General features: G+C 40.9%; 1 protein-coding gene across 2 annotated transcripts in view; it reads left to right on the top strand.

Moving 5' to 3' along the window:
* The window catches only part of stox1 (storkhead box 1), a 28,844-nt gene extending 10,850 nt beyond the window's left edge, over positions 1-17,994 (top strand). For both annotated transcript variants that reach the window (XM_088305640.1, XM_088305641.1), the window contains exons 2-5: positions 218-667; positions 13,686-13,838; positions 14,315-16,748; positions 17,588-17,994. In XM_088305640.1, coding sequence (XP_088161766.1) covers positions 337-667; positions 13,686-13,838; positions 14,315-16,748; positions 17,588-17,741 — 3,072 coding nt within the window. In that variant the 5' untranslated portion in view covers positions 218-336 and the 3' untranslated portion in view covers positions 17,742-17,994. The remainder of the gene's footprint in view (positions 1-217; positions 668-13,685; positions 13,839-14,314; positions 16,749-17,587) is intronic.
* The last annotated feature ends 706 nt before the right edge of the window (positions 17,995-18,700 follow it).

Below are 18,700 nucleotides of genomic sequence, written 5' to 3'. Positions count from 1 at the left end.
TTTCATTATTACTGCAGAAAGTAAATGAACACAAAAGGAAGTTGTCACATTTGAAATTCATACATTCTTTTTTTTTTTAATGATGGAAAATGCACACACCTGTAAGCACAGCAGTGGGAGGTCCACCTGTGTGTCCCCTTTCCTCCTCCTCCTCCTCCTCCTCCTCTTCCTCCTCCTCCTCTTCAACCCTCCTCCTCGTCTGTCTCACTCCCGTCAGGACCCTAACAGCAGGAGGACCCCTCGCCCCCCGGCAATGTTTCCAGGAGACAAAGCTGCAGTTTAACTCAACAAGTCCATTGAGGTCGCCTCGAATCTGGAGCGCAAAGAGCGGCTGACATGTCGCTCCACCCGCCGCGGATCGTGCAGCTCTCCGCCGGCTCCTTGGCGGTGGTCTTCGGCCCCGACGAAGACGACGAGTCGTCGGAGGAGAGCCGCCGGAGCTCCGTCGCCACCGGGCTGGAGGTGTTCGCCGACTTCAAGGCGCAAAACCTGCGCAGCTTCTGGAATAAAAGGCTGGTGAGGGCCATGGGCGAGGTGCACTTCCAGGGCTGGATGGACAGCTTGGTGCTTTTTATCCAGGGAAGCTCGGCTAGCTTGGAGGTGCTGAGGGAAGCGTGGATGAGAAGAGCGCTCAAGTCAGCCACGGGCTTGGTCATCAGAGCTGTGGGTAAGAAGTTACACACTCCTACACTCACTTATACAGTACAGTTATACATCGAAATTTCCACTCAGTATTAGCTGTCAAATACTTAGTCACCAAATAATACCTTCAAGAGCAAGACAAGTAGTCCTAAAAAGAACGTCACTGGATGCTCCTGTTACAATCTATATAATATCTATCTGATCTATCTATCAGAAAAATAGCACGCTGCAGTATTATACTTGATGAATAAAAAGTCTGTGCTATCAAGTAGTGTGTAAATGTTTAAACAACTTGTGTATCATGATGAATTCTTATGGCTCCTTTTGTTGTGTGCGCCTTGGCCACCAGGGGCGCTGTAACCCATGCATACTGAAACGGTCACAACTGCTCAGGGAACAGCAGTAGTATTTGTTGTTTTTCACAAAAGATCAGGAATAAGTGCATGCCTTTCTGCATGGGTTACTGTACAGTTTGTGCTCGAATATCTGTTTCTTAAAGGGTTTTAATACCTTATTATCGAAGCTTTTTTCCAACACTGGGCACTTGACCCTTTTTTGCCAGTCAAAAGCAACACCCCTCAGATGTAATTGAAATCCATTGTGTATATCCTGCGCATAATACCTTCCTATTCCGCTAGTAAGAAGCTAATAGTTCCATCAAGTTTTATTCATTTATGAGGCTTCACACTTCAACATGCGTTTACAACTTTGACAAAAATGTGCTACTCCCATAAAATGAACCCTTTAAAAATAAAAAATATGTATGTACGTACACACACACACCAACTGGTCACAAGATTAGGTACACTTGTACCATGCCGTGCTGCGTATGTTTTTACTGTTTTTAAATTCTCCCAAAACGTGTTCATTTGCTGCATCATATTTTTCATACATTTAACAAAGCCTTCTCAGTACCCCAAATCTGATAATAATTGTATATAATGATGATTGTCTTTTTCCGACTATTAAATATTTATATTTTGCCGATCTCGTGATTAACAAACTCGCAAAATATTTAAAACTGCCCTCAGAATGGTGCAGTTATGCAAACAACCACGCTAATAATATTTTGTTAAACTGAAGACTACTAATTTGCATCCGTCAATGCAGCTTTTGTATTGCGTCCAAACACTACCAAAGTATGTCGTTTCCTCTAGCCTGATGTCATGCGTTGTACATGCGTGACATCACCTTCCACCAGTCAAATGATAAGTTGGCCCTTGTGTGTGTGTGCGTGTGTGATTTTTAGCCCTAATGATAGCTTTGTGAGTGGTTGCATCAGCTTAAGTTCATGTTTTGTGACTTGTATTTACAATCGGGAATTCAAACTTCAGTGTGTCACGCATATGGAAGAAGTAAATCAGTCAGACATTGTTGCCTCAGTTCTCTCTTTGCAGGCCTCGCCTCGGCTTTTAGACTGCGTTTAAACACCAAGTAGGAAGTGGATCGTATTTTTAATGTTTACACGCAGACGACAATATTGTCCAAATGGCTGAAAACGTTGTCATGTGCATGCCAGGCCAGTAGATGGCAATGTGAACAAAAAAGAAACTGTGAACCACGTTTTCCAAATATGAGCTTTCACACTCCAAATTGCTGTTGTCGCGTAACTTGTGTAACTGTGATTTTTCGTTTCTCGTTTTCTCAACAAAACATTTTCAGCATTTAAATCGTAAAATTGTTTTCCGACTCGAGAATATGATTTTCGTCTAAATGAAGGCTAGATACAACACGAGTGAATCCCCGTTTTCACAAACGAGCGTTTTCAGCATGTGGGCATGAACAATAACTGTCATTTTCACGTTTGTTTATGTCTTCAGGCCCGTTGTGACACTTTGTCAAATGTGTGCGTTTTCCCAAAATGGCGCGTAAACAATGTTACTGCAACAAAAATAACATTTTTTATCAATTTTCATTGACTGTTTTCCGCATTTAAACACAAAGACATTTTCATTCAATCATTTTCAGGCTCGTTTTCATCTGAATGACCAATCAAAACAATTGATTTAAATCATTTTCTCAAGGTACCATTTCCTGCGGGTATGAATGATGATAATGTCTTTTTCTAAAACTTCCCACGCTGTTCACAGATGACCATTTCCAGCAATAAGTACTCATAAGAGCTTCCACTTTCAGGCTCCTTGTCAAATATTTACATTGTCACGTAAACCACTTTTTACTTGTTTTTGTCATTACTGTTTTGAACATTTAGACGTAAACGATGTCATTTTTAAATCTCCGTTTTGAGAACCCTTGTTAAATCATCTAAAATATAATTTTCAAGTTCACAAATGATCAAAATAATGGTTTTGAGTTAAAAAAAATATTTCACACACACTCACGCACACGTTGTGGAGGAATGTGAAGGGGGGGGGGGACCACACAACTGGCAGGGTGTGATGTGATGGCCTGTCGCTTGACATGTCATCTCCATGTGAGACACTTTGTGCTCCTAAAGACAGCAATCACGCACACAAGCACAACCTAAACGCCCTCCGATGCCAGCACAACGCACACAAGTTGTTTTCATGGCTGACCTAAAGATCCTCGTACGCGTCCTTGGCTTCACGCCGCAGCAATTTGTATGGAAATGAGCTACTTTACCCGCTCCTCGCAGACAATCGGCCTGAGCTGAATCACGAGTCTGCCAAACGGCTGACCACCGTAATTAACGCGACCCCCACCACTCCCCGGGGACAAGTTTATGCCCAGGGTTGCTCTCTTGCAGCTTGGACTGCAAGATTGATGTCAGGCCTTGACATGGTCCCGCTGTACAATAAATATGTCAGTCGGAAACACAAGGAATTGGCTCAAGTCACAAAAAGGCAAAGGCCATAAGAAGATTTATACGAGGTTTTATTTTCATTTCCCTTTTGTTTTTTGCTTTGGATTTAAATCACAAACTTTTTTTTTTTCCATTTGGTTCCCCCCCCAATGAAAACTGACCAGGGAGCCATTTAGTGTCCTCAACTTCAGTTTGGCAACTGCAGATCTAAATGATCTTTAGGAGTTGTTCTCAAAGTGGTATCCCTGTGAGCCGTACCTTGAGTTCCGCAAAGTACAGTGGTGCCTTGAGGTACTCACAGGTATCTATTCTTCATCCTTCCCAAAAATCAACAAATCTAACTGCTGCTTACTGAGACGCACGCAAACTCTTCTTCGTTTTTTCGTCTTTGACTGCAGTCTACCGCCTCCTGGTGACCAAGGCGCGCACACCATAGGGAGCCGCTATTGATTAATCATGATTCACAAACATTCTATTTTATGTTATGTTTGTATGAAGTCCAATATTATAGAGTGCTAATTTACTTATAAAAAAAAACATAAATATTTTTGTTCGATGATTTGAGATCCAAATCTTTTGAGTTAAGAGCATGATCACAGAATGAATTAAAGATGAATCTAAAGGCACCATTGTAGTTAAGCATATTGATGTTCAAAACTGTGCCCAAAATGTTTCAGTGGCCAGCCTAATATGATTTTTTTTCCCCCGATATGCAGCTGAGTAAAATTCTGATAACAGATTAATTAAAAAAAAATATATTAAAAAAGTAAAATAATTAACTATTTTATAATACGATAGGATTAAAAAAAAAAAAAGCCAGCGTTAAAGCGGCTAACGCTTTCGGGACCTTTTGTGACTTGTTGGGCGGTACCAAAGGACAAGATTACACTTGGTACGGCGCCGTCTTGGCAATAAATAACCATTTTGACCAGGACAACCGCTGTATAAACAATAGAAGAAGAACCTGACACTTTCTTGTAAATGGGGTATTTGACATTTGACAGACTAGGAAGAGCTCATGTTTTTAGCCGAAAGGTATCGTGTTGCCGTGGCCTCACAATAGCACGATAACAAGTCCTCCAAAAAAGACACTAAAGTTAGTGAGTGGATCCTTCCTTTTCCATAATGGCATCTGACAAACGCGGCTCATTTTTTTTTTTCAGTTAGACCTTAAAAACGTGGGAAAGCGGGTCCGAGAGGGAATTTTTGACTTAATGCATCGCGGTTATCCGAGCGGGAACGGGCCTCAGTTGAACAGACGTTGACCTCGGGCTCTTCTTTTTCTTCCCTTTTGCGCTTGTTTAAAGAATAATATCACATTCCCACAGAAGAATCGTTTATATTCGCGACCTGAGATGCTAGCTGTTCTTGCTAATATTTGTCTATGTATTTAAATGGCATGCAGAAAGGATTTAGTGTCGCTTTTACTGTTTCCAAGCTGTCCGTTTACTGTTAGAAAGTAGCTTAAAACTTAAAGTACTCCTCAACAAGTCACTCGTCGAGGTATTACAGTCGTGTACCGTAGTTTTTATTTAATAACCATTTCTAGTTCTGGGAATGTTATCTGATTCATACTTGCTCTGCTAACATCCCCTCGCTAGCTTCCACACAGTCACCTATCAGTCGTTTTTATCCATCACATCTCGACCTAGTGGAAAGAACTAGCCATGTAGATGCTAACTGCTAGTTGCTACACTTTGCTTCTGCATTATTTAGCCTCCACCAGCTGAAACATTTATGCGGCTTTAGACATGAGGTGTAATGAGGTATCCCGTGTCCCACCCACCGGCAGCAAAACTATCCTTGTCCATCCCCCGATGTGGGTTTAGCTTAGCAATTAGCTTAGCTAAGCATTCCTGAAATGCTTTGTTAACACTTTGTCCGCCCTTTACTTCTCTCCTCAAATGTGCTACTACCACACAAGAAGCGACTCCTCAAAGTGCTCCACCAATAGTCATAATTCTTCCAGATGTTAGCTTATTAACCACGATGGCCTCCCACAGTGTCCAGCTGGGCTTTAAAATGGTTAGCGCCATTCTAATTGAACAGCACAGGTCAAAGGTCAAAGCCTTCTTGCTAACAAGCTACCGCAGGTCAGGTGGCTTCAGAAACAAACATACGTGCACAATCCGGTGTGTGGATTACTTTCAGATTAGGTGTGTGTGGTCCTAATTGGGAGCATTAATAGACTTGTTGTTTTTATTCGGGGTAGTTTTTTTTTTTTTTTTTTTTCTTTGATGACCCTTTCAAAATGGCTGTAAACCTTATCTACTCCCATGAGAACCAAGTTGGATTAAAAAAAAATGTATATCCTGTTTATAATGTCTTTTACTATATTTTCACATTTTCTATTATTTCTATTCTACACAAAAAAGTTGCCAAATATGGTTCTATGCTCTATAAAGTCACAGGTGTTTTTTTTGTTTTTTTTTTCTTCATATAAAATCTTTATGTGCATGTAATAATCAGCCAAGTTGACGGTATAAAATGTCCGTCTGAGGTTATTTTTATTTTGTCGTCTTGCACAACGAGCTGTCTATGGCCCACCTCGGCCGTAGCAAAAGTTCCGCCACGTTTCCTCGTGTGCTATGTTGAATGTTTATGCTAGCAGCCAGGCAGCAGGAAGCCTTGACCTCGTTCACATTACTTGCATGTGTTGTCTTCATCCTGCATCCTTTCTGCATGGACAAGGAAGCTCCCACACCCCCCCCCCCCCCCCACTCTGCCAGTCCAACATATTAAACCGAAAGCAGTAGGAATGCTACACTGTACAGTGAATCCCGGTTTATTGTGGGGAATTTCATGTTGAGACCTGAAACACATTTAAACTTTTTAAAAGACACTTTTTAATGCATTCCTTAATATCCATTCTCACTGTCTTGCTCGCACAGTTCTCTAAATTAGATGCACAGTAGGCTTGCTTTGTCACTTTCACTTGAGTTTCACTGTCAAACTACAGAAAAAACACCAAATATTTAATCAAACCATATAATTTGATTCCTCCAAACTCTGTTAGCTTAATGCTAACATATTATGTGAAACGCCATAGATAAGCTAATGGCAAAACCTCATTTGTCACATTTTTTTTGTCATATATAAAAAAAAACAACAAAAAAAACAAAATAACTTTAGACTTTTTATCACCATTGTATCTGTAGGAACAGCATCTATTATGCGACAGATGAACCGCGATATAGCGGGGCTTGACTGTCATAGTCGTCAGGCTTTTGGTGCCAACAAAAACAGTGGAGAAGTTTGTCCAACATGTCAACGGCAGCTTGAGTTTCCCTCGTTGGATTTGTTTTGATTCTCACTCTGCCCCTGACAAATGACTCAGCTACAGTCTAATTCGGTACATTTACAATCAAAACACTCGTAGCTCTCCTGACACTACTATATGTTTGGCGGAATCGTGGCGAGGTGCGCCAGCTTTGCAAAAATGCTACGTACACTGGAATCGGTACGATAATTTTCCCATAGGATACAATGAACACGATTAAGTGTCACGCAAGCGTTAGAAGAAGTCGGTCCACCGTTGGGGGAAAAAGTGACAAAACAATCAATGGTGAATATTTTGTCTGATTAATATCCGAAGGTTGACCTCATAAATAGTTTTAGACTTCTCTCATTAAATTCAAACTTTTTTCCTGTAAAAAAAAAAAATTATATATATATATGTATATATATATATATATATATTCTCTGAAATTTCATTCAGTTTGTCTTATAAGTGGTGGAATCAGGAACTTTATTTTTGCAATTCACACAATTTTGATTCCCATAAAATTCTGACAAAATTTTCATTGAAAAAAACACAGTATCACCAAATAATCATTGTAGCCAGCTACAATTTCTTTGAACTTTTTATTTGGTTGCTTATTTTTACATTTACTGTCAAACTAAACCTAAAACAAAGAGAATTACACAAGCCAGCCTGGACTTATAAAATGCTAATAGATAGCTAGCTAGCATCGCCATCGCAGTCGTTATAAATTTCAAAACAGCTTTTTTTTTTAACAGAAGTGACAGCAACACATGCAGACAAAACCTCCAACAATATTCACAGGTGTGTATTCTTTATCTTCTGCAAAAAATATAATTACAGCTTTCTGTTTTTATCATCCAAACTACTGCCACACAGTGGAGAGTTTATATATAGGTTGCTGCTTTCTTTTTTAAAACAAGTTAAAAAAAATTGTCAGTGGTTTGAGGGGGCTGGAATGGATTAATGTCATTTGAATAGGAAATGATGCTGATTTCAGATGTACTTTGTTGGTCTTAAAATATTTGGAAGGAGGCCATCATGGTGGTAGAAGTCAAAGGAAATGGTCAGCATCTGCATCCAATGAGGACCATCACTCTTGATTAAACATGGTGAGGATTGGGGGGGGGGGGTCTCGGGGTTGGGTGCATGTGGTCGGCATCTCGCGGACCAACGCTCAGGATGGAGGTGAAAATAGAGGGATTGCTGAATAAATATTTCGGTGTAAGCTGATCCTCACACTTCACACTTGACCTCCCGCAACTCCTCCAAGAAAGCAGAAAGAAAGAAAGTAAAAGTTGACAAGGAAGTCATTAGGCCGGGCTGCAAATCAATTGGAAGTCAGGGAATCGTTAGTCAATGAGACAAATGTTCATCACAAATGGCAATGTGGCCCAAATGTGTTTTTTAATACTGAAAAAAAATGGCTTTTCTATTTTTCAATCCCATTGAAATATTTTGTGTTTCACCGATAAAAGCTTGCGCAATACGGATTTTATCGTGCGTTGTAATTTATACCTGTCATTTCAGAACAACATTCACCTCTTGTTGGACCTAACCCTTAATTCATAAATATTCTGTATAATTTTATAAATTTTTTTTCATGTTATGTGACAGTTTTTTTCTTCAAAGATTCTTACTTTATATTTCTCTTGTAAATTATATATTTTTTCTGACTTAAATATCATTAAAAAAAATCTTATTGTACGTCATAGAACTACAAATTTGCAATTGTGAAACTATTTTATATTGGCAAAATAAGTTAATTGTGTTTTGAATTTTCATATTAAGATTTTAGATTTTTGTTTGTTGTTTTTCCATTGTAAAATGACTATCAAAAAGCTTTGAATTTTTTTTTTGCATAAAATTACACCTTATTTTTTTCTGCTATTAATTTTGACTTTATTTGCATGAAATGAAAACGTTTTTCTTGTTATATTAAAACTTTTTTTTTCGTCGTAAAAATAAGACTATTTTCGTTCAAATTTGCTCTTGGAGTAAGATTTTTTTCCCCTTGTAAAATTACAACTTAATTCTCATTAGAAATCAAATCTGGTAATATTTCAACTTTATTCCCATAATCCTCTAGCTTTATTTATTTTTTCTCACGATTGCTGTACTTTACTGTACTTTTTTTTTGTTCCTCCCTCACATCTTTTAACAATCTTGGTTGCACTCTCATTGATCTGTGCTCTTTTATAGTCTGCCTTTCCGTCTGAATTTTTGATATAATTGCTCCCATCCAAGGCCATAAAGAATTCTGGACGCATTGGCTATAGAGCTATCGTGACTCCGAACTGCGGGACGTCCAATGTAACGAGAAAACGTTCAACAACAATATCATCAAGTGGTTTTGTGTGTCTGGCACTGCGAAGGCGGTTCTTTATGTCTGTTGTCTGCCGCTACCCCCCTTCTCACACGCACACGCACACGCACACACACGCCCTTAGTGCATTAGTATCTCGTTTCACACTGAGCTCTCAAAGACACGTCTGTCTTGTTTCAAGTGTCAGGTTTTCGCATCGGGTTCAGTCGGTGGCGTGACGTGCATTTGGTACCTTCAGCGGGAGCTTACCCAGTTCAATCACATCACCACTATCATGTCGTAGTTACTGAAATTATCAATATGGAGCAAAAACGCAATATAAACAGACACACTGATTATGAAATCGCGACTGATCTGTTTTGTTAGTTGAACAGTTTTGCGGCAACCAACCAATCAGAGAAAGGAAATATGGTGATGTCATCGTGGGCTCGCGCTTTGGCCCCGTGAGGATGAATTGGAAATCTGATGGGGTAAAAACGATCTTTTAACATCATATTTGTAATTACATTTTTGATTTTTAATTGAAAATAAAACATTCATCAGACTTTAAAAAAAAAATGTTTATTTGTATTTATTTTGTTTTGGATTTTATTTTGTCTTCTAGTTTTTTTCCCTTTATTTTAAAATGAAAAAAAAAAAATAAGCGATATATTTGCATTTATTTTCTTTCTCCAACTTTATATGGCCAGTAAAATTCGAATTCCCAAAAAGTCCAGTCATAAAAAGTCTAATTCACACTTGGCTGCTTTACGGCTTTAAAGTTGGCTTGAGCATAATGTCGATGGTTTACAAAGTGAGTCTAAGAAGCTGTTTGCGGGCTTGGAAAGGGCCACAAATACTCGCCTACTGTGCATTCTTCTCTTTTCTTTGACTTTGGTTGCCACTAAAGGTTTCCATGGCAACAGACAACACTAAGCTTCTCTTCAATCGAGTTGTTTTACTAGTTATTTTTTTTCACACTTTCTTTTGAGCTTGTCCTGGATCGGTTTTCTGTCCCCACACTAAATATTAGAAAGGGGGAAAAAAAAGGCAGTCGTGGTTTAGCCATGACAGTTGCCATGACATGGCTAAACCATTACCAGCCAGGACACGTATCATGATGTGCTAGCATTAGCATTGGTGCTAACATCACTGCTGAGAGTTGTTTTCATATTGATGGTACGTACAGCTTTGCTTGCTGTGTCTGGAGCCACGTTATTGCTCTGTGGTTTGTGCATTCTGACTTTTATGAGGCCACTTTGGCTGCGAGAGACGCATCAGTGTGCTCGCGAAAGACTCGTAAAGTCTGAAAACGTCCTGCGCAGACATACAACCACACGTTACTTGGATAATACACAGTTGGGCTTGGAGGGAGGTTTTTTTTTTTTTTTCCGTGGGTGTAATCCCTCTAACTACCAAATATGAGCCTTGGCAAAAGCCCTGGCACTCTACATTAAAGTTTACGTACACTAACTAATTATTTTTTTAAATAATAATCAACACCTTTGTCTACATGATATGGACCAAATCATGTTTGTGCAATTTCTTTTTTTAAATTTTTTTTTTAATAAAAATTTTGGTCAGTGTATCGTAATCGTGATATGAAATGCTCTTGACATTTCATCCCCTTGTGTCCAGTAAGGGGAAACTGCGTGTATAGGAGGCTTATTGCAGGAGTTAAGGGATGAAATGCGACTCATGCGCCAGCTATCAAAACAGCCATGTGGCACTCATCAGGGTCAGAAAATTGAAAGAAAGAAAAAGGAGAAGGTAGACTTTTTTTTTTCCTGTTCACTCCCTCGAGACCACTTTATTCTCACATGGAAAGTTCAGGACTTACTTTTTATCTTTTTATCAGTGTAGAGGTATTAAAGTACTTATGTAATCTTCTATGGTTTTTGCATTATATCTGGATGTGTGCCTTTTAACATCTGCTTCCTACATTACCCATAATGCAATTCAATTCCACCCCCTCACTAAATCACAGTTGGGTTAAGGCCTTTTATAAGTGTGTTTAATCCGCTGTGCGAGACCCAGGCTGTCTGCCCGGTGACACTGCTGTTGCCATGGCAGCCAGCCAGCCGGCAGGGTATTCATGCTGCGTATGACAAAATTAGTCGAATGGTTGGGCCTGCACACGTTTGGATTACACAAGTGTAGTAAACTGTGAGCACCCCCGCAGAGAGGCTGCACGCAACTGCATATGTCTGACTGGTAAAAATAAAAGTATGCCAGCAAGCACTGTCTTTTCACTATTATGTGCAAATATTTTGGATTGTACTCCAGAATTTTTTTGAATTCCCTCTTTTTAAAGTGTTTTACATTTTGTTGCTAGTTCTAGAGATATTTTTTTATTTATATTTATACATATATATATATTATACTTGATATTTCTCTTCTGTTTTTTCATACTATTTTTAAATACTTTGTGTGTTTTGAACTCTTGTTTTTTTCAGATTTTGTTCTCATAATTTATATTTTGATTTTCTCATTATTTTGTACAAAGTTTTTTCTAATATTTTCTGTTATTGTAAAAGATCTTTATTTTTTGCGTTTTTTTTATGTTAAGACTTTGGTGCAGTTTTCTGGTGTTTTGTATTTTTTTCCTCACACATAGTTTTGTAATGTTTTAAATATTTGTAATTTTTCAGATACATGTTTTTAATCAGACTTTTAAATGAATATTTTATATATTTTTTAAATTTCTAATATTTTTATCATTTCTATTCTTTACTAAATATTGTTTTATTTTTCTAATTATCATTTTTTGTCAAGATTTATTGTTAATAATTACACATTTTTTGTAGATTTCCAGATAATTGTAGATTTCCTTTTTTTTTTCAAAATATTTTTACACAAAAATATTGCATTGCCTACCCGTATTTTTGTCACAATCTGTTGTATTAATTAACATTATTTATTCCTGATATATTAAAAAAAAAAAAGATTGGATTGGGATATTATTGATCCCTATGATTTTAATTGGTGCCTTTCCTCTCTTAGCCTATCGTGCTTAACCAAGCATCTTGCTCCCCCCCTCCCTCCCCCAAAAAAGGGGGGACAGTGTGTGGTTTCTATGCGTTGCATTCCTATAGGAAGCAAAGCACAATGAGGAGCCCAGTCAGCAGTGCTCATTCACTGGCTCGTCAGAGTCGGATTGAGATATCCGCTCTGAGGTTAGCTCACTTTAATGTCCCGTGAGGAGGGGCCACGCGGGGGGGGGCACTCTGTTTTTTTTTTCCTCTCAATCCCTCAGCGTGTCACAGGATCAGTCTGACAAAGAAAAACACCGCCATCTGTGAGCCTTATGAACTTTGAGTGCTGTTAATTGTGTTGTGTTGTGCACAAAATTATACGAGTCCACAATGCCTGTGTGGTTTTCTACTTTGATTTTGAAAATGTGACATTGCACAATTAAAAAAATAAAAAGACATTGTTCATGCGCTTGTGTGACAGATAGTTTGTGATGTGTTGTTTATTTTGCCCTGTCTTGTGCATAAGTGGCTCAAATGCGATGGCTGTAAATGTTTCGTTGACTTCAAGCGGGAGCTTTGCTGTGTTTGGGGAGGCCATGTGGCACATGTTTAAGCTTCAAGTCGAGTGGAAACACGCGGAAAGGGATCTGTCCAAAATTGCCCCAACTATCCTTTTCTGTAGCGCTGCCCTGAAAATACCTTCAGTCAACTCAGCTTTATTTTTTGCCAATTTTTTTTCAATTTGTTTTATTTTAGTTGCATATTTGCAAATATTTTTCGAAATGTTTGGCATTTGTTTGTCTGTTTTCTTTTTTTTTAATACATTATACTTTTATCCAAATATTTTCACCCAAATATTTGTTTTCCAATGCATTTTGAACTCTTTATTAGTCTTATCTCCCACTTTTTTCCATTTTTCTGTTTGTTTATATTGCATTTAGTATTTTTGTAATCTGTCCCCCCCCCCCATAATATTTTTGCACTTTTAGATATTCTTCCATGCCTTCTCTGACCCGACAATATCAATGCACACGCCACAGTGCATTTATGATTGATTAACCCGAGTCAGACTTGTCAGTAACTATGGTGGAGTTAACGTTTCGAATGTTCACGTTTAGAGTGTTTGTCTTGTCTAATCATTCATCTGGGATGTGGTTTATTTCAGTGCATTACTTATCTTCAACTCACATTTAACACTCCTAAACCGAGTCGTAAAAGCGAGGACCCTCTTGCACCGATGGTGAAAACTCCATTGGAACTCTTGTGAATCGGAAATGAATAGATTTATATAACATGACACAGACATGTCCCATAAAAATGCCGTCAAACTCCGATGCGGTCAAAATCGCCTGGAACCCGTTTGAGACGACAAGACAAAATATGTCAAGAAGTTCTTTCCTCGCTTTCGGGGTTATGTTTTTCCAAGCTCCATGACACGGGAGTCTTGATGATTCACGGGCGAGATACGCGATCCACGCAGCATGCGACCTGCGGTCACTCCTGTGGGAGTGTTGGAATTCTGCGGTTTGTCCTGGCGCTGGTGGAATGTCCGTAGCAGCCAGACTTTCACGGTTCATGTAACTTGCATAAATAGACCACCATGGTCAGGGCTTAAGAAGTGGTTAGCAGACAAATGTTGGGGATTGTTTTGATTCCAGGTGTGGTTGTGTGCGGGACCACCATCTGACAATCTGCCGGTTTTGTGATATGTTCCAGGCGACCTGTCTCCGTTGCAGATGGCCCCCGTTCCGCAGTCGCAGTTCATTCCTTTGGCGGAGGTGTTGTGCTCGGTCATCTCAGACATGAACTCCTCCCAAATCATCGTCAGTCAGGAGACGCTGGTCAATCACATGAGCAAATCTCATCCAGGTAAGCTGAGCAAAGTAAAGTTTTCCAATGAACTAGTTTGCGCCGTAGAATGCACGCTCAATTTCGCCGTGCTTTTCATTTGATCATTTTATCTATTAGTAATAAACAACAGCGTGTTCTGGCTTATGTCTTGAACTTTATTTATGGGCACTTCAAAAACAACCGCAGCTGCATACAAAGTGTTCCTCATAAACTAAAAATCAGACATAAAAACAAAGACGGTTAAAACAATAAATTAATAAAGTCAAGACAGGAGATACAATAAAACACTAAAACAATTGAGTTGAAAGCTAAAAATGTGGTTTTAGAAATACAGAGAAGGGGCTTGCCTAACATTTAGTGGGAGGTCATTCCAAGAGGGAACGGCAACGGAAGAATCTCTGAGCGAGACGCCTTCAATCAATCGTAAACCAGGACCCGCTGTCGTCTTGAACTTCTTCAGCCGAACTTTAAAAACATTTCTCTCTACTTTTTAGGGATAACCATCCCAACTCAGGACATCCTCTACAATACCTTGGGCACTCTGATCAAGGAGCGCAAAATTTACCACACCGGCGAGGGCTACTTCATCGTCACACCTCAGACTTATTTTATCACCAGTAACATGGCCAGAGAAAAAACCTGGTGGACTTCGGCCTCAACGGAAGACCCTCCCTCGCCTCCTCCTATTACTTACCTTCTGAGCAACGATATCTGCGTGGAGAGCGCTCTGACGCCAGCGGCGGCTCACTGCAAGTCTTGCAGCTGCTTCAGCTCGCTCCCGACGTCCACCGCCGTCCCTGCTACGAACGCAGCGCCCACCATTCCTCCATCCGCCACGCCCGATCAGCATTCCGTCTCCGTTTCCGTCAGCGAATACACTGCCAAGAGCTTAAAGTGGCCTCGACCGTTGGATCACAAGCCCTCTATGCAGCATCAGTCTACCTCTACGGCGGCAGGCTGCAAGGCGAGCGAGGTCAGCAAGCCCACGGAAACGACCAACGCCGTTGCTCGCAAAGAGAAAGACAACAAGCCGGGCAGGAAGTTTGGTCTCAGTTTGTTCCGGAGGAACGGGGGTAAAAAAGAGAAGCCGAAGAAGGAGTATGCGTCATTCGCCGGCCAGTTCCCGCCTGAGGAGTGGCCGGTAAGAGACGAAGACGATCTCAATAATTTACCTCGTGACCTGGAGCACGCCATCATCAAGCGCATCAACCCCGAACTGACGGTGGACAACCTGACACGCCACACGGTCCTGATGAAGAAGCTGGAAGAGAGGCGGGAGAAGGCCGTGGACAAGGTTGTGCACAAAAGAGTGGACAAGGGAATGTCAACGGAGATTCTGACAAGTTCGAAACAGAGGCACCACCACGCCTCCAGGTCCGCGAAAAGGTCTGCTCAGAAAAGCTCTCGAAGCAAACGGCGGATGCACTCCTCCAGAGAAAAGCAACGGGAGAGGATCAAGACCAAGCTTCCGCCGTGTCCCGGTGGCTATCCAGATGGCGAGGATTTGATCCCCACCAGGCTGCGAGTGGAAATTCCAATTGATGAACCAGGTAAAGCGGAAGATGCCGTGGAGGGTATAACGCTTTACAAGAAACGCATTGAAAACCCTTTCCATGCTCCAGAAGCAGGAATTCCTCCTGCTGCCATCGGTTGGGAGCATCGAAAATCAAAAGAGGGCAGGTCATCGGGGAGGAAAGAACGAGCGAGTCATCGCTCTAAATCTTGTGAGGCGTATCGGACCAAGCTGAGCCTGACAGAAGAAGAGCAAACCGCAAAATCTCCCACATCTGAAGATAAATATCACCATGAGAGGGATGCCAACTGCGAACATTTGCTGCAACCCGACGTGAAGCTCAACCGAGAGTTGCCGCCGGACTACAGCTCAGCGTATCCACAGAGCTGCACGCTGCGGATTGATGAAAAGATTCGACATCGCGTGGAAGGAAGCGGCACAGAGAGCTGGGAAAACCTTCAACTTAAAGACACCAAAACACAAATTGTGAATGATGGCCTCTCAAATATGGATCCATACGCCAATTCTGACACAATCCAAACACGGGCATGGCCCAAGACCGCTTTACAACGGAAGCACTCGCTCAGATTATCCAAACCACAAAGGGATGACCCTCAGAAGGCCGATGAGTTTTCAACACGTCAGCACACAAAGGACGTGCGAACAATCGCTGTCAGTAGAGAGCAAGGCACTCCGGATGTGATTGAACCAGAACTTGATGACCTTCCCTCAGTAACAGACATTAAAGATGACCTCAGACTCTATCAGAGAACTGACCTTCAAGAGGACGAAGATACTTGCAGCTCCCTGTGCTTGAACGAGGAAGACATTTTACCAAATTACCGTCAGCCCCACTTAGTCTACCATCAATACGACACCGAATCCAAGAGTCTGGAATCCAGCGGTCACTATTACGACTCCAACCTTCACTGTCAACAAGTTACCTCTCTAAACAGACACTCCACCACCCAGAGGGACGCTTCTCTGAGCCCCATCGGACCTTTGGAAACTGCGTGGAGGCGTCAGTATCCTCAGCAGAGTGAAGTATCACCTCGAGATGAGCCAAGTTCCAGGAAAGAAACCCTGCTCCAGGAAGGATTACACAAGTCCACCCTTGATTTGGACCGCCCTGAACCTCCCGTGGCCTTTGACAGTAGCATCTTTGACTACTGCCCAGGAAGTGAGGTCGAGTCGGACGCAGAGACTGTCCGCAAGTCTACAGATGAGGGTGAGGGCGAATCGTCTCGCTGGGCGGCGGAGGAGGAGGAAGTTCAAGAGGAGCGTTTTCACGAAAGCGGAGTTCCCCGGACCCCGGGAGCTGGTCTAAGTGGACCCGGGGCATCAGAAACTGGAGAGGCAGGAGAACTGGTTGAGAACCAGAGCATCACTGGAGACAGCGGAATAGATTCTCCACGGTGAGAGGCTATTTTTGCTTACATGATTCTACATCAAACCTATCTTAAGCCAGGAACGTACAGAACAGTTTTTAGTGTCTTTTTTTTAGCATCCAAAAACAGCGCAAGATTTAGGTGACTTCCTTTTTGGTTCACAGTCCATGACTCAACCCAAGTCAGTTTTTGCCACTTAACTCCAGCGTTTGCTATTGAAGATATTGAACAGGTCTATCGTTTCAGATTGTTGGCCCCAACCATTTTCTTGGGCAAAATAATGAGCACGCACTACAGAATAATCCCTGAGGATCGACATTAAACGCATCCGATAATTGAGCCTTTTCTGACTTTGATCATATGGCGGAGTAAATGCTGCGCCCATTTTGTGTGTACCCCGCTTTTAAGACTTGGGATATCTGAAATGACTCAAACTGGTTTAACCTTAAACTAAATGAGAAGTAAAACTTGATATTGAAACCTTACTCTGACTTCATCCAGCTCCACACCAAAATCAATCCCACGGCTTTCCCAAAGACCACGGCAGTCACTCAGGCAAAAATAAACACAGCAGTGAGAAGTTACACCGCCCGTCTGCATTACTGCATTTGGCCTTTCACCAATTTGTGTTTCTTCACCAAAAAGGCAATAAAGCTGAACAAACACCTTGTAATGCACGCTAACGGCCGATATTTAGACAGCAGGGAATGATTTTTATAATGACGTATAATTGCTGCGCCATGCTTAAATTTCCAATCGGAGAAAACAAAGCGCTTTGACCTCACTAGGCAGCCTTCCATGTGGGAATGCATGAAACAGCACCTTATTAATTTTTTTTATCAAACGTGTCCATCTCCCCCATGCAGGACCCACGTTAGTTTGGCTTCCAGCAACACAGTCATTTTGGAGGGTCTCAAGAGGAGGGGCTTCTTACAGAACCTGGACAAACTGCACTCCAAAAGCAGCGCCATTCGACCACAAAGCTCGTTGCTGCAGCTCACTCCTGTCATGAATGTCTAAAGGGAACCTCAACATCTCATGTGCTTTAATTTCAAATTCTATGCAATTGTTCACAAACAAAACAGCTAGTTGTACAGATGTTGCATGTATATTTGTCCCTATTGTAAATATTTTCTAATATGACATGCAATATAAGTTCCTAGATGACAGATGTTACTGTGAAATGTGTATTAACATTTATGGGTTAATCTACAGTTTTCTCTTGGGTTTAAGGTCTTAACTTTCATTATTGTAGGACATGAGAACCAAAAATAAAAGTGTATACATTCAACTGGCTTGTTTTTAGTCCACATTTTTTAATTTGATTTTGATCTGAAAGTTTGGAGAAATTAAAGGAAGGTAAACATACCAATAATCGACGGAATTTGTTCATTTTTCAGCAAAAGCCAGATGTCGCAATCATTTTGTTTGTTTTATTTCAGTTTAGTCTTTAATCAGTTATAGAATTTGTTTTCGTTTAGTTTATTTTACATCGTGTTTCATTTTCTGTTTGTCATTTGGTTATTTTTCTTTAACTGGTATGACCTTAGTGACATCTTAACATGACTCTTTGCCATCTTTAGTAGTTTCTTAAAAAATCATTTTACATTAGTGTGCAAGAAGCCTGTTTTTTTAGGAACATTTCAGCGATGTAAAGCAGACACTTCCCTCGTCACAGACCGCTGATAAAAGCTGATTAATACTGAAGGTTACACAGCCCAGTTCAGCAGCCTTGAGAGTGAACCTCAACAGCGTACCGTTAAGGAATGTAAACTAAGCGGAGTGTGGGAAAAGGCCGGGAATATCTGGGGACAGTGAATTCCCAGAAATTCCTCTCCTTGTGTTGTTTGAAATCGTAAATTGGGGAGAATTACGACTTCTTTGCATTGGTTAAAAGTGGGAGAGTGGTCAAACACCTCCAATCGCCGGGCGCTATTTCATATGACAAGAGCGACATCTTCAGGATTGCCGAGGGAGTG

The sequence above is a fragment of the Idiotropiscis lumnitzeri genome, chromosome 9 (assembly GCF_059441095.1).
Source record: "Idiotropiscis lumnitzeri isolate Australia: NSW breed Sydney's pygmy pipehorse chromosome 9, RoL_Ilum_1.0, whole genome shotgun sequence".
Classification (NCBI taxonomy): Eukaryota; Metazoa; Chordata; class Actinopteri; order Syngnathiformes; family Syngnathidae; genus Idiotropiscis; species Idiotropiscis lumnitzeri.
The sequence above is the reverse complement of the archived record's forward strand: the minus strand, read 5'-3'. Positions and strand labels throughout refer to the sequence as shown.